We start from the raw sequence: 26,717 nt of genomic DNA, 5'->3' as shown, positions 1-26,717 counted from the left end.
CAGTATTAGCGATCCTTCTCAGCGGGCAATCGGGCGTTGAGGGCCTTTATGGAAAGTCTGGCCTCTTATCTCAATATTCCTTCATACCCTTGCCTAATAAAGTCTTGAATGTTGCAATTGACCCCCAGCCTTTTGGGCAATGAAAGTTGCAGATTTCCCCGCCTCTGTGTGTGAAGAATTTCGCTCCTGAACGGCCTGGCTCTAATTTTAAGATGATGTCCCCTTGTTCTGGAGTAAAGGATCCTGGTTCTACACTCCCCTTATCTTACTGAGCACACTGCTTGCTGAATGTACATCTGAGAAGACACAGTGTGAAGGTGGCCACATGATCCCTTTAACCTACACCTTGCTTTTACCCCAATGTTACGCCTGAATGTTACAGCAGGAATGCATCTGTGCGGAAAAATATTTTGGACTCTTTTCTCGGGGAAAGAGAAGCCTAAAGGTTGACCTGATAGAGGGCTTTACGATTATGAAAGGGTTCGATAGGGTAAACGTAGAGAAGATATTTCCACTTGTGGGGGAGACAAAAATAGGGGCCACAAATATAAGATAAAGTCACTAATAAATCCAATCGGGAATTCAGGAGAAACCTCTTTACCCAGAGAGTGGTGAGAATGTGGAACTCACTCCCACAGGGAGTGGTTGAGGGGCATAGCATGGATATAATTAAGGGGAAGCTGGATAAACACATGAGGGAGAAAGGAATAGAAGGATATGGTGATGGGGTGAGATGGAGAGGGATGGGAGGGAGCTGGTGTGGAGCATAAACACTGGCATGGAGCGGTTGGGCCCAATGGTCTGTTTCTGTGCTGTGAATAATATGTAAGAGCCTCATTGTGTCGTTACTCATTATATCAATATTTTTTGATCAGAATAACAACTTTGGAATACTGTCAGAATGCGGAGATGTGGATACAAAACACTAAAGGCAAACGGAAATACTCCTCCAATCATGTGGCTTAGGGGCCCAGTATAGTGTGTCAGTGAAGTAACCATCGTTTGTTGTTGCAAATAAATTTTAACTTTACTTTGAAAGATGGGGTTTTGGAAGTTATGCAGAACGGCAAACTACTGGGACAGATGCATCCTGGGACAGCATTCGGGGAGCTTGCAATCCTCTACAACTGTAAACGGACTGCGACGGTTAAAGGTAATCTGAGTGTCTGCCTCTCTGTCACTCCATTTGCCTCTCTGGCTGTAGGTACCTGATTGCCCAGTAATCTTGTACTGAACATTGGCGAGCTGGAACTCAGCTTCTTTAGCTGTCAACTTCAAATCCAGCACGAAAAATCCAAACTGGAATAGTTTGTGAAGCTGGAGAACTATCCCGACCTCAACAGCTCATGTCGTGTGTGTGTTGTGTGTGCGATTGTGTGAGTGTGTGTAATGGTGTTGCTAAAGACTCCTGCATGTTCATTTAAATATCCCCGTACATACACAGCGTTAACTCTTCGTTAGCAGCAAACCACAATAATCCATTGTCGCACCAAACTTTCCCAACAGCTTAGCAGCTGAACTCTCCGAAACAAGGTCATGAGTTTCAACGCCACCTCGATGGCCTTCATTGAGAGAGTTCTGCCTGTTCTTGAGCAGAATCCTGGATGGAGCATTGAGTGGTAGAGGATTACTCCATCTCACTTTGGCGGAACGACTGAGTGAACAGGCCTTGTATGTGTCTTTCAATCTAACATCCTTTAGACAGCTGGACAAGTTGCCTCGGGATGGCGGTGGGAGGTAAGCAGTGAGATGTATGGCTACTCGTTTCACAGTTTTCTCACTGAAGACCATGACCGTAAGATATGAACAGCACAAAAATGAAGTCATAACCTTGTAGGTTTATCTTTAACATTGAAAGTGTTAATGAGTCCAGTGCTGTGTTTTTTCCAGCTGTGACAGAGTCTTGGATTTGGGTCCTTGATCGACAGGTTTTCCAGAGCATCATGATGGAGACAGCACAGGCCAGGAACAAGAAATATTTCAACTTCCTCAACAGGTGAGAACCACAAGCCACTGTCCGCCCGGGAATCCATGGTTCCGTGGGACCAGCGTCTGCTCAGATTGGGCGCAGGTCATCGCACTGTTAAATTGCTATATGCTGCGCCCATTTTACGCCCAAAACACAGGCGCAATGCAGAGCAGTTCCTATCCCGTAGATATTGTGTTGAAACATTTGAAATGGGAAAAAATGGGTATCTTCAGAAACGGGTGGCATCGTAATTCAATAAACTGAAGGCAGACGACCGAGGGAATCTACTCCAAGACTGGTTTACAAACCAGCCCCAACAGCTTTCCCAATGTCTACTCAAAAATATCCATTTTGATTCTTGTTTTCCACCCTACTGTGATCTCATTCATCGGACGACAATCAAGGTCTCGGAATAGAGAGTAAATGTTGTATTTCACGTGTGGTGCTCATACAAAGAGCTGAAGTGATCCGGAGCTTATTTTTAGGATGTTGGTACTGGAGACTCATGCACTGGTTCTTGATGTGACGGAGCAGTTAAAAAAAATATTGTATGTTTTGTTTTCCATTCAGCGTTTCTCTGCTGAAGGGTTTACCCGAAGCGAAATTGTGCAAGATTGTGGACTGCCTGGAAGTTGTGAGTACCAGTGGGTTCATCATTCTCTAAACAAACAAAATCTAGGAACTAATTTCATTTCATACAGAAGGCAGTGCAGGTGTATTTCCTGTAGATTAAACTTTCCCTCCTATTGAACATTGTGTGTGTCCAGGGATAGCGTGGCGACAAGTCAGCGATCTGAGTTTTAAACAGGCAAAGTACCATCTTTATTGTAAAGAAGAAGGATATCATAAGAGAGAAATGTAAATGTAATGTCGAGGGAGGAAATTCCGTGTTGGCTTTCCTCTCAACGGACTTTTCCTAACTCTGAGAACGAGGTGGAGATTCGGCATCGGCTGCTTTGAGGCGGTGACACCGCCTGGTCACTAACGTTAGCGCCGGGCCATGTTCACCGCCTCTAACCGGGATATTCAATTTTAGTGCCCCAAGATGGGAGTAGGGCGCTCAGGGAAGCGTGACCCACTCCCCTTACAGTGCTAACCCCGATTCCTGGGCCGGCAGCACGACATCACACCAGAAGGTTTGGCGCGAGAAAACTGGCATCCGAGTGTCTAGAGGGGAGGTCCGAATGGGCGACCTGGAGACTGGGGAATAATAGATCTTTGCAGACTGTTACCCACCGATCAAGGTGAGATAAGTGCACAATAACTACATGGAAATTCAAAAATCGCAATTTATGGCCACCCACCCACTCAGCCGTCTCCTCGTCGCCGCGGGAGTTTGGGGGACGCTGGCTTTCCCTGTCGCCATTAGCGCCCGGCGCTAAGCCCGGCGGAACCAGTGAGGTTCGCCACCATGGCGCTCACGGGGCATTGCAGTGCATCTCCGTCACCCGGTGGGTGGCACTGGAGTGCACAGCGCAAACTGTTAGCGCCACCACTGAGCCGCGACTGATGTTCCCGGGAGGTGGTGCCCGCGTGGCGCTCGGGCAGTAGGAGCTTAGCCGTCCGTGAGCCTCCCTCTCCAGCGCCAGCAACAAAGGGCAGCAGACATCCACTCCCTGTTGTACTCACAGTCGGAGGTTGCAATGATGTGGGAAAGACCAGTACAATAGAAAACAATGCAAAGAAAACTGCATCTCGGTCATTGATTCAACATAGACTTCCAGTTCATCAGTCGCAAGTTTATTTATCCTAATTATTGGGCTATTACTTTTTGAAGTCTGTTTTCAATGTTTGATCCCAGGATGCAATTTTTCCATATCTGATAGGATTATTATGATAAAGGAGATTATATAATCCGTGAAGGAGAGCAAGGCAACACCTTCTTCATTATCGCTAAAGGAAAGGTAAGAAGATCACGTTTATAAATCTAATTCTGGAATGTTTTTTTTATTCATTCCTGGGATGTGATCAGTTGCGATATAAAATGCAAGTTTTTTCACCATGTGTGAATATTAAAAGCAGTCAAACAGTTGTATCGATCTTGTGCAGGTCCGTGTGACACAGACAAGAGAGGGAGATGAAGACCCACAAGAAATCAAGACATTAGGAGCCGGAGAATACTTTGGGGAGAAAGCTCTAATCAGGTAGAGGAGTGCATGAAATGACATCAATCTATTGTGGGCCAAATGAAAAGGGAACAAATGTCAATGGTGCTTGCAAGGACCTCTGTTGCAGAGCAAAGCCTTCATCAAACGATACAGTGCCGAATGAGACCATTCGGCCCATCATGTCTGTGCTGGGATTATGGAACATCTGTAAACCATTGAGCTCTTCCCTCACCGTATGGCTTGTGGAAGCCTCATAAACTCCTCCTGTTGTATCGGCTGGTATAGAGATGGTTAACACCATGGAGGGAGTTCCACATCGCGGCCTGTCACACTGGTAACCAGCCCCCAATTTTCCACTACTTTCTCCACATACTATTCGCCAAGGGAAGAGCGTGGAGATACAAAAACAAGATACAGCAAGAATGTGTAGGTTCTGTTCTAGTCATGCCGCTAGTCAGTGTCTTGCGTTATCTGATGTCCTGTTATGTTAGGGGTTGTCACACACAACTTCTGGTTATTACAGGAAACATTTCACAAAGCACCTTAGTCTGGAAGAAGTATAACAACATGAAAATAAATTTAAAGTTGAAGAACCAGAAAAAGACAAGAGGTCACAACAAAAGTAAACCCACAGTCTAACATCTGGCTCTGTCACCCTTTGATGCTCAATAGCACGAGGCAGTTCTCTCACTCGTCACGACTTTCCAATCACAGATAGCTCCGATTCTAACCACACGATTTGCCCACTCTTCCACGACAGCTCTCCCTCTCCCAGGACCCGTGGGTGCTGCTCTCTGCTTGGGCACTGCCTGGGAAACGGTTCTTCACCTGCTGGTGTGGGGTTGTTGTGAGGAGCCCCAGTGAACTCCAGGAATAAATCAGCCAGAGTTTTCAGCAGCACCACTGAGATACGAAACAAATGTTTCCTGATTTGACCCATCTACCGCTGATATTTTTATGGAGTCTGCCTGTGATTTGCCCGCTGGACGGTTGAGGGGTTTTGCTGAGAGGTCTTTACACTGACGGTGAAGACAACATGTGCAGTGTGTCACTGACCCCATTGATCCTCCCCAACTCCTCCCGCTGACTGTGCCTCCACTATCTTCCCTCCCTCTTTCTCTTTGGGTCCTTCACCTTTGCATCACCAAAATAAGGACAATTAAAACCTGAGTTATTTTGTATTCCAGGGTTCAATATTTCAATAGCTACCGATGAAAATCTAAAGAGTTTATTTTTTTCACTAACAAGAAAGTAATTCTTGAATCAAATCTAATTAAATGGGGCAGCGTTAAACATTTCCTGAGACTGCATCATAGATAAGTCGAGTCTGTCAGAGTTCTCATTCGTATAGTTTTTATATCTTATCAGGTGCGTGCAACATTGTCTAGAACCAGAGGTCACAGTCTCAGGATAAGGGGTCGGCCATTTGGGACTGAGATGAGGCGAAATTTCTTCACTCAGAGGGTGGTGAATCTTTGGAATTCTCTGCCCCAGAGATCTATGGATGCTCAGTCGTTGAGTATGTTCAAGGCTGAGATCAATAGATTTTTGGGCACTAAGGGAATCAGTGCGGGAAGATGTCGTTGTGGTAGAAGATCAGCCATTTCTCCTCGTCTCAGTCCTAAATGACTGACCCCTTATTCTAAGACTGTGACCCCTAGACCTTACTGAATGACGGAGGAGACTCGAAGGGCTGAATGGCTTTCTCCTGTTCCTGTTCTTTATGTTGTTTTGTTCTCAGAAGCAAACAGTTTGGATGTGACGTGATAACTTTATCAGCTTTAGGTATTGAGTCTGTATTGCTGCTAGTTTTGTAACTGCCATGCAAGTATATGTTTGAAATAATATTTTAAAACTCTATTGACTTGTCAAGTTTAACGAGTTTATTTTAATGGGAAAACAGTAACATTTTAACTCTGGCAGCGAGGACGCACTGATTTAACAGTCGCATCAGAGAATGGTTCAGCCCTGATGTGATTTCACTCTGGAATTCCCTACCTCTTTCTCCTTTGCTCACACAGTGAGGACCTTCGCTCTGCAAACATCATTGCAGATGATGACGATACCCAGTGCCTGGTAATAGATCGCGAGTAAGTCTTGCTTAGCGTGAGCTTTCCTCCAACATGAGCGCTTTTGTAGTGGAGTTTCGGATACTCTTTTTAATATTGGCGAGAATAATATATGTTTTACAAACCGACAAGATTCCTGATTTTCAGATTATCTTACATAGAATCAGGAAATGATGCAGCCCAGAAGGCGGCCATTCGGCCCATCGTGTCTGTGCCGGCCGAAAAAGCTATCCAGCCTAATCCCACTTGGTCCCACGCCTCCTGCTCGTTTCCCCCAGAGCCCTGCACACTTTTTCCCTTCAAGTCTTTATCCAATTCCTTTTTGAAAGTTACTATTGAATCTGCTCCCACCGCTCTTTCAGGCAGCGCGTTACCGATCACAACAACTGCGTAAAAGCATTCTCCTCATCGCCCCTCTGGTCCTTTTGCCAATGACCTTAAATCTATGTCCTCTGCTTATTGACCCCCCTGCCAGTGGAAACAGTTTCTCCTTATTTACTCTATCAAAACCTCGCAACATTTTGAGCACCTCTAGTAAGTCTCCCCTTAACCTTCTCCACTGTGAAGCGAACAATCCCAGTTTCATTTCAAAGTGTTTAATCTCACAGGCGCTGTGACAGTGATTCATTATTCACCATCCGCATTGGTGAAGACCCCAATGGTGAATGAATGGAGAGTTATGGGTGTTACAGATTGGTGGCGGGCAATGCTCAGGACCCCGGTATCTCTGGTGTCAGAGTTCCAGTGCCAATGGAACTCCTTCCACCAACAGGCCATGATGGTCCGAGCACCAGAATTCTTCATGGTTACTGTAAATGATGCTATGTGATCAATCCTTTGACCCATCGAAGAGCTGGCAAAACTTGCGCATCAACTGGAATTGAGCTTGATAACAACAAAGGTTTGAATCTCGGCTCTTTGAGTGACAGTGAGTCCAGTAAAACTAATCAGCTGTTAACATTGAAGAAAGATGTGTTAAAAACTGTCTGTAAATAAGGGCACTGCTTTCCCATCCTAACTTCAGAGGGTGAGGTGAGAATGACTGCCCTTGAGGCAGCATTTGACTGAGTGTGGCACCAAGGAGCCCTCGAAGCACAAGGGCAGCAGGCGCATGGGAACACCACCACATCCACGTCCCAGTCACACACCATCCTGACTAGGAAATATATCGGCCGTTCCTTCATCGTCGCTGGGTCACAATCCTGGAACTTCCTCCCTAACAGCACTGTGGGAGCACCTTCACCACACGGACTGCAGCGGTTCAAGAAGGCGGCTCACCACCACCTTCTCAAGGGGCAATTAGGGATGGGCAATAAATGCCGGCCTTGCCGGCAACGCCCACATCCCGTGAACAAATAAAAAACATTTTTTTAATTTAATTTGCCAAATTGAAGGCTAAAATTTGCTTTTATTCAACAAAATAAAATGTAACTAATTTCAATTGTTTTATATTTTTATGCTTAAACTTTGTGAAACCTTCCCTCCCCCCCTCCTCTTAATCAGTAATCAACAATTATCACCTTGTTGAAGGGGCAGTTAGACTTGACATCACTTTCTGTGGTGCGTTTAGTCCGTATCTAGCACAGTGTAATGTGATGGTCACAAGACTCAATAAAACCCCAGCCAGTTGGGTTCGGGGGATCCACGATGAGGCAGGTGGTTGTGAGCCTGGTGGATGAACTGGTAATGTGTAGTGTGATTGTTAAACCTTTGTTGATAAACCAACTTGTTCTTAATAGCAATGTGTTGCTATCAATTCTTAAGCAAAGAACCCATGAAGCAAATACATTACACGCGCAATTACAGCAACTCATGCGGTTCACATGGTGAACCAGACAGCTAGACGCTGTTCTCGTGAAGCGGAGCGGTGTAAATTGGACAGCCATGCTTGGATTTCTGCGTTTAATCGTAAATCTGCCCCTCGCTGGTGTGGCATTTTTGCATAAATAGCAGCGATCTCCCTACACCTCACCGTTACTTTGACAGCAAATATTGGGCCCTTATCTTTAACACTCCGATGTGCGAGAATGTAGCTCACAAGTCTGGCAACAGCATTTCAAGAAGAACATTTTTTTCTGCGCAGAAATACTATTGTATTCTTCAACTGGATAATTAGCCTTGCTATGAAGTTTTGTTGTGATTTCTTAATAAAGAATTCATAGCAACACATTGCCATTTTGAACTAATTGGTTTACTAGCAAAAGGTTTAACAATCACACGACACATTACAGTTCATCCACCAGGCTCACAACCATCTGCCTCATCGCGGGTTCCCCGAACCCAACGGGCTGGGGTTTTATTGAGTCTTGTGAACATGACCAGATCGAAGTGTTTTTTAAATGTTTGAGTTTATATCTAAATGTGTTTTAAAATGTGTCCCCAGCATCTTTAACCAGATGGTTGGCACCTACGAGGAGTTACAGACGTACCTGAAGGAATATGTGGAACAACTGTCGCGCAACGATGAGAAGAGAAATGCAATGTCAGTATCCCCGAAATGTGGCAATCACTTCCAACTGTATATCTGTAGCAGCCAGGTTGGGACAGAACTTTGCTGATTTGGTGGACCCGTATTGGTTTTCCAGTGAACTCACCAATGCAGACACTGTGCATTTACAGTCCAGGTGTAGATGACAGCTGTGGCTCCGTGGGTTCAAGTCCCATTCCGGAGATTTGAGCACAAATTGTACACTGATACTCCAAGTGCAGTGCTGAGGGAGTGCTGCGCTGTCGGAGGTGCCGTCTTGTGGCTGAGGCATTAAACCAAGGCCCGTCTGCCCTCTCGGGTGGATATAAAAGATCCCACAGCACTATTTGAGGAAAAGCAGGGGAGATTTCCCAGCACCTAGCCTTGTCCCCTTAGAATGTTCCCCCCATAATACAAGGTTTCTTTTCAAAAGCCTTCCTAAAACATATCCCTGTCACCATGTCTTTCGTTCCGCCCCCAATGCAAACACTCAGCTGATACACAAGGAAAAGAAAAGAAAGACTTGGATTTATATAGCGCCTTTCACAACCACCGCACATCCCAAAGTGCTTTACAGTCAATGAAGTACTTTTCGAAGTAGTCACTGTTGTAATGTGGGAAACGCGGCAGCTAATTTGCACACAGCAAGCTCCCACAAACAGCAATGTGATAATGACCAGATAATCTGTTTTTTTATGTTGATTGAGAGATAAATAATCTTTTACATCCACTTGAGAGAGCAGACGGGGCCTCGGTTTAAGGTCTCATCCGAAAGACGGCACCTCCGACAGTGCAGTGCTCCCTCGGCAGTGCACTGGAGTGTCAGCCTAGATTTTTGTGCTCGAGTCACTTGACCCAGAAGCAAGTGTGCTACCCACTGAGGAGAGTACTATAATTGCAAATGATGTGTTTGCAACCACAAAGGAAAGAAGTTCACACACATTTTTCAACTGAATGAATGTTTTTTGGTTTTAAAGAAACGCATAAAGATTTCAGGCCGGTGAGGTAAGTCATTTATTGTTTTGTTAAATTATTTGTAATTATGAATACAGGTGTGTACCTTTCTGAATAATTAATGTTTAACATAACAGAAAATGTTAATGAGGCATGTACACTCATTGGGAATGATCATTTGGGAAAGATTCGAGTGAAGTTCCAAAGATCATTTCTGTAATGAATCTGTGGGTGTTGAGCCTCACCCTGAGAACTGGGCTGGGATTTTCCACATCTAGCTGCGGCAGAGATCGCCTCTTACAGAAGGTCAGTACTGGAATTTCCCAGATTTTTTTTTTCCTCCCAAATTGGCCTGGGTTTTTTAACTATGTTTTTGCCTCTCTCAGGGCATCGCATGGTTTCGGGTGGGATGGAGTGTATATGTTGTGATACACTAGGTATCGGGATTGTGTGGGACAGGCTCGCTGGACCAGAGGGTCTTTACCTGTCCGTCATTATTCGTATGTTCGTATCTGAGTGACTGCTCCAGGTGAGAAATTACATGCTAAAATTCCCAGCCAAATTATCATGGAAAGTGAAGCTGGAACAATCACTAACTTTCTGTATTTACTCAGGAAGTTCTTGTGCCCCAGGTGTAAGTTGTTATACAATTACAGTCATTTAATATCACCAAAGATCTCACAAAGTACAGAGGCCGCTCGACCTTTCCTCATCCGTTCTGTGTGCTGATAGTCCCAGAGTGTTGTTAAAATCAGAGTGTTTAATAATGACTGGTAACTGTGCTAAAACTCAATAACTCTACTCCCCTCCCCTCCCTCTCTCTCTCTGAAATATCCTAATTGCTCTCCAGTCACCACTGCAATTTGCAGATCATAGACTTTGTTTATAGGATAACCTCAAGGCTTCCACACAGCACCGCTCCCAGACACTGGAATGTTGATGTTTCAGATTGGAGTTATACTGCCTGTGCTGTCAAACCCAAATCCAGCGGATCTCACCTCACTTCCCTTCCAGGGTCCGGTTGGGGCCCCGTTGCATATCCCGTAAAATAGAAACCGTTTAGCGGGGCTCTGCATGCACTCTTTGACTGCTCCATCTCTACTTCTTTTGTCAGCTGTGGCTCAGTGGGTAACACACTCACCTCTGAGTCCGAAGATTGTGGGTTCAAGTCCACAAAAATCTAGGCTGACACTCCAGTGCAGTGCTGACTGCACTGTCGGAGATGCCGTCTTTCGGATGAGACGTTAAACCGAGGCCCCGTCTGCTCTCTCAGGTGGATGTAAAATAACAATATTTCGAAGAAGAGCAGGGGAGTTCTCCCTGGTGTCTTGGGGCCAAAATTTATCCCTCAATCAACATAACAAAAACAGATGATCTGGTCATTATCACATTGCTGTTTATGGGAGCTTGCTGTGCGCAAATTGGCTGCTGCATTTCATAAGAACATAAGAACATAAGAATTAGGAACAGGAGTAGGCCATCCAGCCCCTCGAGCCTGCTCCGCCATTCAACAAGATCATGGCTGATCTGGCTGTGGACTCAGCTCCACTTACCCGCCCGCTCCCCGTAACCCTTAATTCCCTTATTGGTTAAAAATCTATCTATCTGTGATTTGAATACATTCAATGAGCTAGCCTCAACTGCTTCCCTGGGCAGAGAATTCCACAGGTTCACAACTGGGAGCAGAAATTCCTTCTCAACTCGGTTTTAAATTGGCTCCCCCGTATTTTGAGGCTGTGCCCCCTAGTTCTAGTCTCCCCGACCAGTGGAAACAACCTCTCTGCCTCTATCTTGTCTATCCCTTTCATTATTTTAAATGTTTCTATAAGATCACCCCTCATCCTTCTGAACTCCAACGAGTAAAGACCCAGTCTACTCAATCTATCATCATAAGGTACCCCCCTCATCTCCGCAATCAGCCTAGTAAATCGTCTCTGTACCCCTTCCAAAGCTAGTATATCCTTCCTTAAGTAAGGTGACCAAAACTGCACGCAGTACTCCAGGTGTGGCCTCACCAATACCCTGTACAGTTGCAGCAGGACCTCCCTGCTTTTGTACTCCATCCCTCTCGCAATGAAGGCCAACATTCCATTCGCCTTCCTGATTACCTGCTGCACCTGCAAACTAACTTTTTGGGATTCTCTAAAAGAGTTTCATATACAAGGACCCCCAGGTCCCTCTGCACCGCAGCATGTTGTAATTTCTCTCCATTCAAATAATATTCCCTTTTACTGTTTATTTTTCCCAAGATGGATGACCTCACATTTTCCGACATTGTATTCCATCTGCCAAACCTTAGCCCATTTGCTTAACCTATCTAAATCTCTTTGCAGCCTCTCTGTGGCCTCTACACAACCCACTTTCCCACTAATCTTTGTGTCATCTGCAAATTTTGTTACACTACATTCTGTCCCCTCTTCCAGGTCATCTATGTATATTGTAAACAGTTGTGGTCCCAGCACCGATCCCTGTGGCACACCACTAACCACCGATTTCCAACCCGAAAAGGACCCATTTATCCCGACTCTCTGCTTTCTGTTCGCCAGCCAATTCTCTATCCATGCTAATACATTTCCTCTGACTCAGCGTACCTTTATCTTCTGCAGTAACCTTTTGTGTGGCACCTTATCGAATGCCTTTTGGAAATCTAAATACACCATATCCATCGGTACACCTCTATCCACCATGCTCGTTATATCCTCAAAGAATTCCAGTAAATTAGTTAAACATGATTTCCCCTTCATGAATCCATGTTGCGTCTGCTTGATTGCACTATTCCTATCTAGATGTCCCGCTATTTCTTCCTTAATGATAGCTTCAAGCATGTTCCCCACTACAAATGTTAAACTAACCGGCCTATAGTTACCTGCCTTTTGTCTGCCCTCTTTTTTAAACAGAGGCATTACATTAGCTGTTTTCCAATCCGATGGTACCTCCCCAGAGTCCAGAGACTTTTGGTAGATTATAACGAATGCATCTGCTATAACTTACGCCATCTCTTTTATTACCCTGGGATGCATTTCATCCGGACCAGGGGACTTGTCTACCTTGAGTCCCATTAGCCTGTCCAGCACTACCCCCTTAGTGATAGTGATTATCTCAAGGACCTCCCCACATTTCCTTGACCAGCAATTTTTGGCATGGTTTTTGTGTCTTCCACTGTGAAGACCAAAGTAAAATAATTGTTTTAAGTCTCAGCCATCTCCACATTTCCCATTATTAAATCCCCCTTCTCATCTTCTAAGGGACCAACATTTACTTTAGTCACTCTTTTCCGTTTTCTATATCGGTAAAAGCTTTTACTATCTGTTTTTATGTTTTGCGCAAGTTTACTTTCGTAATCTATCTTTCCTTTATTGCTTTTTTAGTCATTCTTTGCTGTCGTTTAAAATTTTCCCAATCTTCTAGTTTCCCACTAACCTTGGCCACCTTATACACATTGGTTTTTAATTTGATACTCTCATTTATTTCCTTGGTTATCCACGGCTGGTTATCCCTTCTCTTACTGCCCTTCTTTTTCACTGGAATATATTTTTGTTGAGCACTATGAAAGAGCTCCTTAAAAGTCCTCCACTGTTCCTCAATTGTGCCACCGTTTAGTCTGTGTTTCCAGTCTACTTTAGCCAACTCTGCCCTCATCCCACTGTAGTCCCCTTTGTTTAAGCATACTACGCTCTTTTGAGATACTACTTCCTCACCCTCAATCTGTATTACAAATTTAACCATACTGTGATCACTCATTCCGAGAGGATCTTTTACTAGGAAATCGTTTATTATTCCTGCCTCATTACACAGGACCAGATCTAAAATCGCTTGCTCCCTTGTAGGTTCTGTAGCATACTGTTCTAAGAAACAATCCCATATGCATTCTATGAATTCCTCCTCAAGGCTACCCCGTGCAATTTGATTTGACCAATCGATATGTAGGTTAAAATCCCCCATGATTACTGCTGTTCCTTTTTCACATGCCTCCATTATTCCCTTGATTATTGTCCGCCCCACCATGAAGTTATTATTTGGGGGCCTATAAACTACGCCCACCAGTGACTTTTTCCCCTTACTATCTCTAATCTCCACCCACAATGATTCAACATGTTGTTTATTAGAGCTAATATCGTCTCTCAAAATTGCCCTGATATCATCCTTTATTAACAGAGCTACCCCACCTCCTTTCCCTTCTTGTCTATCTTTCCGAATTGTCAGATACCCCTGTATGTTTAATTCCTAGTCTTGGCCACCCTGCAACCACGTTTCTGTAATGGTCACCAAATCATACCCATTTGTAATGATTTGTGCCATCAACTCATTTACTTTATTTCGAATGCTGCGTGCGTTTAGGTAGAGTGTTTTAGTACTAGTTTTTAAACCATGATTTTTAGTTTTGACCCTCCTGCAGCCTCTTTATATTCATACATATTACAACAGTGACTTCACTTGTTTTTCTGTTGATTCCTTTGGGTACCTTAAACATCAGCAAGAATTGAAGAAATCCAAACCCGTGTGTAGCGGTGGAGTTTAGAAAGTGGATCTTTGGCAGTAATGTGGGGGAAACACTGGGATCCCCCCGATGCTGAGTCCCTGACCATCGGCAAGTTTTTTTGGGTGGGCGTTCAGCGAAGACGAGATGTTGGGGAAGTCCAGAACCAGGGGTCACAATCTAAGGATAAGGGGTAAGCCATTTAGGACCGAGATGAGGAGAAACTTCTTCATCCAGAGAGTGGTGAACCTGTGGAATTCTCTACCACAGAAAGTTGTTGAGGCCAATTCACTAAATATATTCAAAAAGGAGTTAGATGAAGTCCTTACTACTAGTGGGATCAAGGGGTATGGCGAGAAAGCAGGAATGGGGTACTGAAGTTGCATGTTCAGCCATGAACTCATTGAATGGCGGTGCAGGCTAGAAGGGCCGAATGGCCTACTCCTGCACCTATTTTCTATGTTTCTATGTTTCTATGTTTCTATACTCACTCCCAGAGAGAGAGAGAGAGAAGGTGCAAGGATAGTGCTGGCTAACCCGACCAACTGGGTCAGAACATAAATGGAGAACGATACGGACCTTTACTGTGATAGACCCAGATGAACACCAAAGCCTGTAGAACAGGAGATGACGGAGAATGCCATGGGCTAAAACTGATCACCTAAACCAGCAAAAAATTCCCACACAAACAGTAAAAGTTGTGGTTTAAATAACAGGCTGAACATTGAACCTAAACATGGTAAAATAAACATTTGTTATTTTACTAAACGTAGTCATGACGTAGCGTTGATTTAATTCCTTGTAAATGCAATAATGGATGGATGGAAGTAAATTGTACAATGGAAGTGCTCATTGATTCCTGATCAGTCACTCCAAGTAAACTGGTAAATTAGAAATTCATAATGCCAAGAGAATTGGGGAAAAATATATTCATATTCTGACCTGCCGACATAATAACCCCTTTACACCTTCTGTTGGTTGTGGGTTTACACAGACAGCTCGTTGCAGATGCTGTCAGATATTTGATGTAATGCTTGCCTTTGATTGCTTTGTATTCCAGGGATCACAAGCCCTGTTGTTTTTCTTCCCCTCACTCACTGTCACCAAGTGTAAATGATTCTTTTTATACTCCAAGGCCACTGGCGTTTGCCGTCTACACTTCCTCAGAGTGCAGTGAGATCGTGCGGCTCAGGCAGAAGGTCGCCAAGTTTTCGGTCTCCTGCCCTTTCAAACACTTTGACATGATCGCCACCCTGGGCATGGGAGGCTTTGGGCGAGTGGAGCTGGTAAGTGTGATGGGAACTCATTGGTGTTCAGAAGAACGAGAGGTAATTTTATCGAAACGTATAAGATAATGAGGGGGTTCGACAAGGTGGATGCAGCGAGGATATTTCCATTCATAGGGGAAACTAAAACTGGGGGACATAGTCTTAGAATAAGGGGCCACCCATTTAAAACCGAGATGAGGAGGAATTTCTTCTCTGAGGGTTGTAAATCCATGGAATTCTCTGCCCCAGAGAGCTGTGGAGGCTGGGTCATTGAATATACTTCAGGCGGAGATAGATTTTTGAGCGATAAGGGAATAAAGGGTTATGGGGAGCGGGCAGGGAAGTGGAGCTGAGTCCATGATCAGATCAGCCATTAAATGGCCGAGCAGGCTCGAGGGGCCAGGTGGCCGACTCCTGCTCCTATTTCTTATGAAGTGATGGAATAATTGAGGGATCGTTGTTTCATGATGTCATTAATGCTATTCAACCAGATCCTGGTGCCAGTTCAGGCAGTTTTGAGTTATTTGATAAGGATTGACATGGGTTTGTGAGAGCACCAATTATCAATCTAATGGGAGAGGTTTCCACCATTAACACAAGTTTATAATCAAGACAAAACCATGTGACTTTGTGTTTTGTTCTTGTACATTAGCCACCCACCCAGTTCTCAGCTTTGTCAGCAGTGTCAGCTGTGGTTCAGTGGGCAGCACACTTGCCTCTGAGTCAGAAGGTTGTGGGTTCAAGTCCCACTCCAGGGACTTGAGCACAAAAATCCAGGCTGACGCTGAGTGCTGAGGAAGTGCTGCACTGTTGGAGGTGCTGTCTTTCAGATGGGATGTTAAACTGAGGCCCTGTCTGCCCTCTCAGGTGGATGTAAAAGATTCCATGGCACTATTTTGAAGAAGAGCAGGGGAGTATTCCCGGTGTCCTGGCCGATATTTATCCCTCAATCAACATTACTAGAACAGATTATCTGGTCATTATCACATTGCTGTTTGTGGGAGCTTGCTGTGCGCAGATTGGCTGCTGCGTTTCCCACATCACAACAGTGACTACACTCCAAAAGTATTGGCTGTAAATCACTTTGAGAGGCCCGGTGGTCGTGAAAGGTGCTATACAAATGCAAGTCTTTCTTTTCTTTCTTTAGGATCGTTATTAACTGTAAGGGGAAGGAGATGATTAACCACTCTGTCGTTTTGGTTTTAAATCCATGCCCAGATGTGACGGCATTGGTTTAATACAATCAGTCTGGTTTTGTTTCGGAGTTAAGCAATAACATGAACATTTAAAAATGTTTCTTATTTACCAAAACTGTTTCTCAGTAACTGATGTTCCATGGGACAAATTGTTGGACTTTCAAACTCCTTGCTGTGTGTTCAGATGCTGTTGGTTTAAAATGTAAGCCATTCCATCTGGGGTTTGCCCCATAGTCCGGTTATCTGTGGGATATTCTGTATCGTGTTGTGCAGCTTTTGAACAATTGGACATAAGACATCAGCCATCGCTTCCTGTCAGTTACAACAACGGCTTTTAAAATCTGTTGAAAAATGCTTTGGTACACCAGGTCAAACTGAAGGATGAGGATGTCACCTTTGCCCTGAAATGTATCAAAAAGAAACACATTGTGGAGACGCGGCAGCAAGAACATGTCTACTCGGAGAAGAACATCTTGCTTCAGACCAAATCCCAGTTCATTGTGCGGTAAGGGAATCTCCATTCTCCGCAGGGGGGAGAGATGATTAGCAATTAGCTGCATGCGCCTTGCCATTATACTCAAGACTATTTACCAATTGAAGTGAGTGTGTGTAGGCATGGGTCTGTGTATATTGGTGTGTGTGTGCGCATGTGTAGTGTGTAGAGGGGTGTGTTTAGGGGTGTGTGTGCATGTGTAGAGGGGTGTGTGTGCATGTGTAGAGGGGTGTGCTTAGGGGTGTGTGTGCATGTGTAGAGGGGTGTGTTTAGGGATGTGTGTGCATGTGTAGAGGGGTGTGTTTAGGGGTGTGTGTGCATGTGTAGAGGTGTGTGTTTAGGGGTGTGTGCGCATGTGTAGAGGGGTGTTTGTGCATGTGTAGAGGGGTGTGTTTAGGGGTGTGTGTGCATATGTAGAGGGGTGTGTTTAGGGGTGTGTGTGCATGTGTAGAGAGGTGTGTTTAGGGGTGTGTGTGCATGTGTAGAGGTATGTGTTTAGGGGTGTGTGTGCATGTGTAGAGGGGTGTGTTTAGGGGTGTGTGTGCATGTGTAGAGGGGTGTGTGTGTGCAAATCTATTTCAATTTGTATCCAGTGTTCCAGCTGTGGCCACGTTACGTTAGTGACTAAGACCCAGTCTTACCCAGACTGCACTGAGCGGTTTGATTACTATTTTGTCGCTAATCAGAGGTGTGAGAATCAATCGCACTGCGTCAGCACATTTTCTGATAACCAACTTTGCATCGATGCTTCAGTCCTGTTTAACGATGCCCATTACTGAGTAATCCCGAGTGGCGTGCTGTTTAACGATGCCCGTTACTGAGTAATCCCGAGCGGCGTGCTGTTTAACGATGCCCGTTACTGAGTAATCCCGAGTGGCGTGCTGTAATCCCGAGCGGCGTGCTGTTTAACGATGCCCGTTACTGAGTAATCCCGAGTGGTGTGCTGTAATCCCGAGTGGCGTGCTGTTTAATGATGCCCGTTACTGAGTAATCCCGAGTGGCGTGCTGTTTAATGATGCCCGTTACTGAGTAATCCCGAGTGGTGTGACCACACTCTGTGTTTGGCTCGACCAGGAAACTGCAGCTGGGGATTTGGCAGAAACATTGTCCTAAGTTCTGGTTCATTGCGTCTAATTGTTTCCAGCCTAAATACAATGCGTTAACAAGTAGCAAGTTTTCTCCCCCACCTCCTCTTCCAACCCACACTTTAGGTCTCCCCCTCCCGCAATAAATCAATCTCACCCTGATTAATGGGCCATCACTTCCAGCGATTAAAATGGTCGCAGTCACTACTGCATTCTGATTCTGACACTTCCACACTCAGCTACCTGCTGCTGATGCAATCAGACTTCAATGCAATATGGAGCGCTTGTCATATTCAGATGTCACCCAAAAAATCCAAAGATTTATGATTAAAATGAATTGTGTGTATAGCTGGCACAGCATAATGAATTGATTCTCAATGGGCTGTGTGACAAAGATGATAAAACCTTCTGTTGCAGCCTCGTGTTTCAGAGAACAGGGAGTCTTTTATCATAGAATATTTTAGAATAATTTAAAAATAAAAGATTATGCTACAAAGCGTGGCATAAATACCTATTATTATGGAAAGACAAACATTTCATGTTGATTTATTTTAAGCTACATATTACCAATTGTACTGCATGTTATGCCTTTGAATCAGATCAAAGAAACAAGAAAGAAAGACTTGCATTTGTATAGCACCTTTCATAACTTCAGGATGTCCCAAAGCACTTTACAGCCAATTAAGTACTTTTTTCCCCACTGTAGTCATGTCGGAAATACCACAGCCAATTTGCGCACAGCAAGGTCCCACTAACAGCAATGCGATCATGACCAGGTAATCTGTTTTTAGTTGAAGGTTGAGGGATAGATATTGACCTGGACACCGGGGAGCACTCCCCTGCTCTTCAAATAATGCCACGGGATCCTTTGGGTCCACCTGAGGGAGCAGACGGGGCCTCGGTTTAACGTCTCACCTGAAATACGGTACCTCCGACAGTGCAGCACTCCCTCAGTCATCATAGGCAGTCCCTCAGAATCAAGGAAGACTTGCTTCCACTCCTAAAGTGAGTCCTTTGATGGCTGAACAGTCCAATGTGAGAGCCACAGACCCTGTCACAGGTGGGACAGACATTCGTCAGGGGAAGGGGGAGCTGGGACTGATTTGCCGCACGCTCCTTCTGCTGCCTGCGCCTGACCTCTTCACACTCGCGACGTTGAGATTCGAAGAGGTCAGCGCCCTCCCGGAAGCACTTTCTCCAGCTCGGGCGGTCTTCACCCAGGGACTCCCAGGTGTCAGTGGTGATGTCGCACTTTACCAGGGAGGCTTTGAGGGTGTCCTTGTAACGTTTCCGCTGCCCACCTTTGGCTTGTTTGCCGTGAAGGAGCTCCACATAGAGCAATTGCTTAGGGAGCCTTGTGTCTGGCATGTGAACCATGTGGCCTGCTCAGCGAAGCTGATCGAGTGTGGTCAGTGCTTCAATGCTGGGGATGTTAGCCTGGGCGAGGACACTGATATTTGGTGCGCCTGTCCTCCCAGGGGATTTGCAGGATCTTGCGGAGACCTCGTTGGTGATATATCTCCAGCGACTTGAGGTGTATTCTGTACATTGTCCATGCCTCTGATCCATACAGGAGGGTGGGGGTATTACTACAGCCCTGTAGACCACGAGCTTGGTGGTAGATTTGAGGGCCTAGTCGTCGAACACTTTTCCTCAGACGGCCGAGGGCTGCACTGGCGCACTGGAGGCGATGCTGAATCTCCGCATCAATGTCCGCCTTTGTTGATAAAAGGCTCCCGAGGTTTGGGAAATGGTCCACGTTGTCCAGGGCCGCGCCATGAATCTGGATGACTGGGGGGCAGTGCTGTGCGGTGAGGACAGGCTGGTGGAGGATCTTTGTCTTACGGATGTCAAGCGTAAAGCCCATGCTTTCATATGCCTCAGTGAATACATCGACTATATCCTGGAGTTCAGCCTCAGAATGTGCGCAGACGCAGGTGTCGTCCGTGTACTGTAGCTCAACGACAGAGGTTAGGGTGATCTTGGACCAGGCCTGGAGACGGCATATGTTAAACAACTTCCCACTGGTTCTGTAGTTTAGTTCCACTCCAGCGGGGAGCTTGTTGACTGTGAGGTGGAGCACGGCAGCGAGGAAGATTGAGAAGAGGGTTGGAGCGATGACGCAGCCCTGTTTGACCCCGGTCAAGACATGGATTGGGTCTGTGATGGATCCGCTGGTAAGGATCACGGCCTGCATGTTGTCGTGGAGTAGGCGAAGGATGTTGACAAACATTTGGGGGCATCCAAAACAGAGGAGGATGCTCCATAAGCCCTCACAGTCGACAGTGTCAAAGGCCTTTGTAATATCGAAGAAGGCCATGTATAAGGGCTGGCGCTGCTCCCTGCATTTTTCCTGCAGCTGTCGCGCTGCATAGATCATGTCCGTTGTGCCCTGTAGGGGACAAAATCCGCACTGTGACTCCGGGAGGAGCTCCTCAACCACAGGGAAAACATGGTTGAGGAAAACTCTAGCAACAACCTTCCCAGTGGCTGATAGCAGGGAGATTCCCCTGCAGTCAGACTTGTCTCCCTTTTTAAAGATGGTTACGATCACTGCATCTCTGAGATCACCCGGCATACTCTCCTCCCTCCAAATGAGAGAGATGAGGTCATGTATCCGCGCCAACAGCGCCTCTCCACCATACTTTAGCGCCTCAGCGGGAATTCCATCCGCACTCGTAGCCTTGTTATTCTTGAGCTGCTTTATGGCTTTGCCTGCCTCGTGCAGTGTTGGGGTTTCACTGAGGTGGTGGTGAGTAGCATGCTGCGGGATGGAGTCGCGAACACTCGAGTCAAAGGCAGAGTCTCGGTTGAGGTGATCTTCAAAGTGCTCCTTCCAGCAGGCCCTGACAGCCTCGGTATCCTTGATGAGTGTTTCCCTGTTCTTGGCCAGGAGTGGGGTGGGTCCTTAGGAGTTTGGACCGTAGGTGGCCTTGACTGCAATGAAGAATCCTCGCATATCGTGGCTGTCGGCCAGTTGTTGTATCTCCTGTGCTTTCTCCATCCACCACCTGTTCTTTAGGTCCCTGATTTTTTTGTTGGACCTCAGCCTTGAGCCGTCTGTAACATTGCTTTGCAGCTGCCGAGTTGGGTTGTTGCTTGAGGCTTAGAAATGCGCTGCGCTTACGATCTATTAGCTCTTGGATCTCCTGATCATTTTCATCAGACCAGTCCTGGTGTTTTCTGGTTGAGTAAACAATTGTCTCTTCACAGGCACTGGTTATGGAGGTCTGGAGGGCAGACCAAGCGCTGTGGGCCTTCAGCATCTCAGGGTCATCAAGGCACGCCAGATTAGCTGTGAGATGCTGACTGTATAGGGCTCTCTTAGCTGGGTCTTTAAGTGCCCCGGCATTAACTTTTTTGCGGCACTGCTTCTGCTGTGCCCTCTGCTTTGGGGCTATGTTTATATTTATGATGGATCGGATTAGGCGGTGGTCCATCCAGCAGTCATCAGCTCCTGTCATGAAGCGGGTGATGCACACCTCCTTGCGATCCCTGGCTCGGGCGATGACATAGTTGAGCAGGTGCCAGTGTTTGGAGCGAGGGTGTTGCCACGATGCCTTGTATTTGTCCTTCTGGTGGAACAGGGTGTTGGTGATGAGGAGTTTGTGTTCTCGACATTTTGTCAGGTGTAGGGTACAGTGGAGTTGACTTTCCCTACCCCCTCTCTGCCAATCACACCTCCCCAGAGGGCTGTGTCTTTGTTGACCCTGGCATTAAAATCACCCAGGAGGATCAATTTGTCGCCCGCGGGGACGCAAGACAGGGATGTTTCGAGGTTGGAATAAAATCCCTCTTTAGCCTCATCCATTGCATCGAGTGTTGGGGCGTACGCACTGATGACTGTGGCGCATTGGTTCCAGGATAGGGTGAGTCGGAGAGTCATGAGGCGTTCGTTAACCCCTCAGGGGGAGTCTCTGAAGCGGTCGACCAGCTCGTTTTTGAGGACGAAGCCGACTCCGTGAAGGCGGCATTCTTCCTCTGGTTTTCGTTTACAGAAAAAGGTGTAACCTCCACCCTGTTCCTTGAGCTGGCCTTCCCCTGCCCGCCGGGTCTCGCTTAGGGTGGCGATGTCAATGTCAAAACGTCTAAGTTCCCGAGCAACTATGGCGGTGCAGCGTTCCATCCTATTGCTGTTGGAGTTGTCCATGAAGGTCCTGACGTTCCAGGTCCCAAACTTCATATTAGCGAAGTGGAAGATGTCTGTGCATGAGTTCTTTTAACGTGGGGTGGCCGCTGCACACCGGTAACCACACGGGCTTAGCTGAGCGAGGTCTTAGTCCAGTGGCAAGGGGTCCAAGACTCCCTCAGTACTGCCCCTCCGACAGTGCAGTGCTCCTTCAGTACTGCCCCTCCGACAGTACTGCACTCCCTCAGTACTGCCCCTCTGACACTGCAGCGCTCCCTCAGTACTGCCCCTCCGACAGTGCAGCACTCCCTCAGTACTGCCCCTCCGACAGTGAGGTGCTCCCTCAGTACTGCCCCTCCGACAGTGCAGCACTCCCTCAGTACTGCCCCTCCGACAGTGAGGTGCTCCCTCAGTACTGCCCCTCCGACAGTGCAGCACTCCCTCAGTACTGCCCCTGCGACAGTGTGGCGCTCCCTCAGTACTGCCCCTCCGACAGTGCAGCGCTCCCTCAGTACTGCCCCTCCGACAGTGAGGTGCTCCCTCAGTACTGCCCCTCCGACAGTGCAGCACTCCCTCAGTACTGCCCCTCCGACAGTGAGGTGCTCCCTCAGTACTGCCCCTCCGACAGTGCAGCACTCCCTCAGTACTGCCCCTGCGACAGTGTGGCGCTCCCTCAGTACAATGTGCTTGCCATTTTCAAGTATTTAGCTAACAGAAAGTAAGAAGAATGGATCATAATTTACAGTTGATATCTCGGGAACAGTGCAGAGATGCTCTGAGTAGCTCTAGAATCAGCTAATGGTTAATGTGAACATTGTGTAGTAATTCAAAGATTTATAAGCTCTTAACACTCTTTGAATTGATACAGGACTGAATGTTGTACAAGTCCATCTGCAACATTATAGTCATCAGCATGGTAAGACTCACTGCCTGTGATTATAATGCAGCTTAAAGGGATCATGATCCTCGGCACAAATAAATGGAATCTAAGTCATCACGATCAAAGTAATAAATGTGATCATTCAGTATTACAATCTCCCAGCACCAGCGTGATTACATTATATCAGAGGAGAATTCGACTTCCCAGATTGCATTACATCTTTGGCAAAGTCCACAGTTAATCACAGCAATGTAATTATTCTAAAGCCCGAGTTCACCTGGGTATCGTATTGTTCTGACTGGGGGTCTTGGTGTCTATCCAAGCTCCTTGTTCGGTCCGTGACAATCTTTATCTCTCATTTCTTTTTCTCTCTCCCTCTCTCGCCAAAACCATGTTCTTCTGCAAGACCTTTGAGCTCAGGTGAACCTTACAACAACAGCTAGCATATATACAGCGCCTTTAATGTAGTAAAATGTCTCGAGGTGCTTCACAGGAGCTATTATCAACCATAATTTAACACTGAGAAATTGAACTGTGCAATAATAGTAACAAGCACCTTTAAATTAATTTGTCTACTATTTTAATGAAAATGCTAAAAGCCGATAGTTTTGTTCAAAAATTGAACAAAGAAATTTCCTTTGAACACATTAACATGTTTGTTACTATTATTGGATGGCGTGATTTCAACCCAGCTTAGCTACAGGATCAGAGAGAACTAATCGGGTTCCTGGGTTTGATTGCGCTCTCGGTGATGTGGCTGGGAGATACGTTTGCAGCTGTCAGATGGGGACAAGTTCGGTCTCAGTCCTGGTGCTTTCCGCAGCCCAATATTCTGGATACTCACTGTCAAAGCTCACACATTAGAGGGTAGCCGTTTGGAGAGCTTTGAGAATCTGTGGAAGTGTCTGGGGTACAGGGGGAGACGAGGGGGAGAGCGGGAAGAAACTTGAGAACAAGGACAAAATTGTTGGGCTGTCTTCAGAGAGCACCCCCCCCCCCCCCTCGTGATTGTAGTGGGATTGACCTTTGCACCGTACGAAAGCGTGCTAAAGCTGCCAACTGTGTATTTTGTCAGTCAGAGCCCACGAGTTTAATGTCTATTCTGGATGTGACTGTGGGGATTGGGAGGGAGGGCATTGGAGAGACAAAAGGAGCCAGAATAAAACTCTTAATTAACTCACATGGACAGAGGATAAAGTCACAGCCTATACTAAAGGGGGAACACTCTAAGACTGTTGTAGTGATTGTAAGTTATTAAGCAGTCTTTCATATATTTTTAACCCTGATATTTCCTAAACCTATCTGTTTTCCTGTACCTTTTCTATTAAATTGTCTCTCCCCCGCCCCCCACCCTTTGTACATCATGTATCTTTACCCCACCACTGCTGAGGGACAATGCAAATCAGAAGCAAACTCACTGTGTCTGCTTTATATGAATCATTTCATCTCTCACCTGGGCTGAAACTGGATATTGCTCAAAAATAATTAACCTCGGGAGGGAGAAACGCTGGATTAGTAAACCAGAAAACAAAGCAGATGCATTTGGGGTAAGAATGCTGTTCTTACGAATACAACCAGACAAGTTTACCCAGTTAGGTTCGTTCAGCAAAGGCTGGCTCTTTTTGGCTGGTGTTTTTCCTTCAGTTATGAACTGGGCAAAGAATCTCCATTGTTTGCTCATTGTTGACCATTATAACCACAATCGAGGTTAATCCCACCTAGTGAGTTGGAATCTCTGATCCCTGAACTTCAGTAGGACCTCGGGTCGTGTTGGTATCTCTTCCAACACCCACAGCTTTTGAATTCACTCCATACAGGCCAATCTTCAATCTTCAATCTTGTTCATCGCGCTGTGAAGAACAATGACCCGTCATATCCTTCCAAGCGATTGTCTTTATAGCGGGACTGCGATTAACTCGGTGTCCATCGCCTTCAAAGTTTGGCCTCTCAGCATCATTTCTGAGGTGGTTGATCCAATCGTGATCTTGCTGCGTTTGTTGCGCCGCTCAGATCCTCTGCCGTATAATGAACCCTCCATCACTGCCTCGAATATGTTGTTGTTGTTGATATCTATGAAGCTTTTGACCAGGTCTGGCAACATTCACTCATTTTATGGTCTCCCGCCATATCTATGTTCATTTTTTTTTAATTCATTATCGGGATGTGGCTGTTTCTGACAAGGCTGGCATGTTATTGCCCGTCCCTCGATGCTCGAACAAGGCAGTGGGCCTTCTTCAGTCCTTGTGAAAAAATTAGAAAAAAACCTGCCCACTACATTACATTTATTTTAAACCATAATTTTAAAAACTATTTAGAAAATCGGAAAAAATGTTTTTCTCTAAGATATTGATTAACTTTCATTTCAATTAATTTTAATTATGTGAGATGTGTTTTTTATTTTTTATTTGGTGTTATTGTGTTTGTTTTTCTCAATTAATAGCAATGAGAACTGGTAGATACGGAGTTCCCATTGCTATTAATTGAGAATACTGTACCCGATTGGCTGAGCAGTCACACGTGACCGCACCGTCTCCAGGACCACCAGGTACTTTCGGAAAAATTCTCCGGTTGGAGGCATTCGTCCGAAAGCAGCCGCCGACCGGAATTTCAGGGCCAGTAAGAATATATCACAGAAACGGCGGCCCCTCCCCCACTCTGAGAGGCTGGTCTGTCAGAATCCAACATCATAAGAACATAAGAACATAAGAATTAGAAACAGGAGTAGGCCATCTAGCCCCTCGAGCCTGCTCCGCCATTCAACAAGATCATGGCTGATCTGGTCGTGGACTCAGCTCCACTTACCCGCCCGCTCCCCGTAACCCTTAATTCCCTTATTGGTTAAAAATCTATCTATCTGTGACTTGAATACATTCAATGAGCTAGCCTCAACTGCTTCCTTGGGCAGAGAATTCCACAGGTTCACAACCCTCTGGGAGAAGAAATTCCTTCTCAACTCAGTTTTAAATTGGCTGCCCCCGTATTTTGAGGCTGTGCCCACTAGTTCGAGTCTCCCCGACCAGTGGAAACAACCTCTCTGCCTCTATCTTGTCTATCCCTTTCATTATCTTAAATGTTTCTATAGGATCACCCCTCATCCTTCTGAACTCCAACGAGTAAAGACCCAGTCTACTCAATCCATCATCATAAGGTAACCCCCTCATCTCCGGAATCAGCCTAGTGAATCGTCTCTGTACCCCCTCCAAAGCTAGTATATCCTTCCTTAAGTAAGGTGACCAAAACTGCACGCAGTACTCCAGGTGCGGCCTCACCAATAACCTGTACAGTTGCAGCAGGACCTCCCTGCTTTTGTACTCCATCCCTCTCGCAATGAAGGCCAACATTCCATTCGCCTTCCTGATTACCTATTGCACCTGCAAACTGACTTTTTTTTGGGATTCATGCACAAGGATCCTTGGAGATGGAGCACGCGGTGTCCACCGGTACGCTCGCGGCCTTCCGCGAGAGGTGGGCACCGGAGGGACTGGAGTGCATCATCACGCCCGGCAACCAAATTTTAATTTGATTTTACGTTTTAAAGTTTAATTTGTTTTAATTGCCGGTGTTTTTAGTGTCCCCTTCCCTTTTATAGGGGGCACCAGAGAAATTGTGATTTTAGTGCCAA

The 26,717-nt window shown here is 45.9% G+C and overlaps 1 protein-coding gene across 1 annotated transcript in view; it reads left to right on the top strand.

Annotated features, from left to right (window-relative positions):
* LOC139235161 (cGMP-dependent protein kinase 2-like) overlaps positions 1–26,717 on the top strand; it is a 68,464-nt gene that overhangs the window by 23,581 nt on the left and 18,166 nt on the right. The window contains 9 exon segments of the mRNA XM_070866380.1: positions 1,040–1,153; positions 1,891–1,996; positions 2,540–2,603; positions 3,796–3,873; positions 4,019–4,113; positions 6,099–6,167; positions 8,530–8,628; positions 15,180–15,330; positions 16,877–17,013. Of these exon segments, the coding sequence (XP_070722481.1) occupies positions 1,040–1,153; positions 1,891–1,996; positions 2,540–2,603; positions 3,796–3,873; positions 4,019–4,113; positions 6,099–6,167; positions 8,530–8,628; positions 15,180–15,330; positions 16,877–17,013 (913 nt within the window).

Source organism: Pristiophorus japonicus, chromosome 22 (genome assembly GCF_044704955.1).
Source record: "Pristiophorus japonicus isolate sPriJap1 chromosome 22, sPriJap1.hap1, whole genome shotgun sequence".
Lineage (NCBI taxonomy): Eukaryota > Metazoa > Chordata > Chondrichthyes > Pristiophoridae > Pristiophorus > Pristiophorus japonicus.
This window is presented reverse-complemented; position numbering and strand designations above follow the sequence as displayed.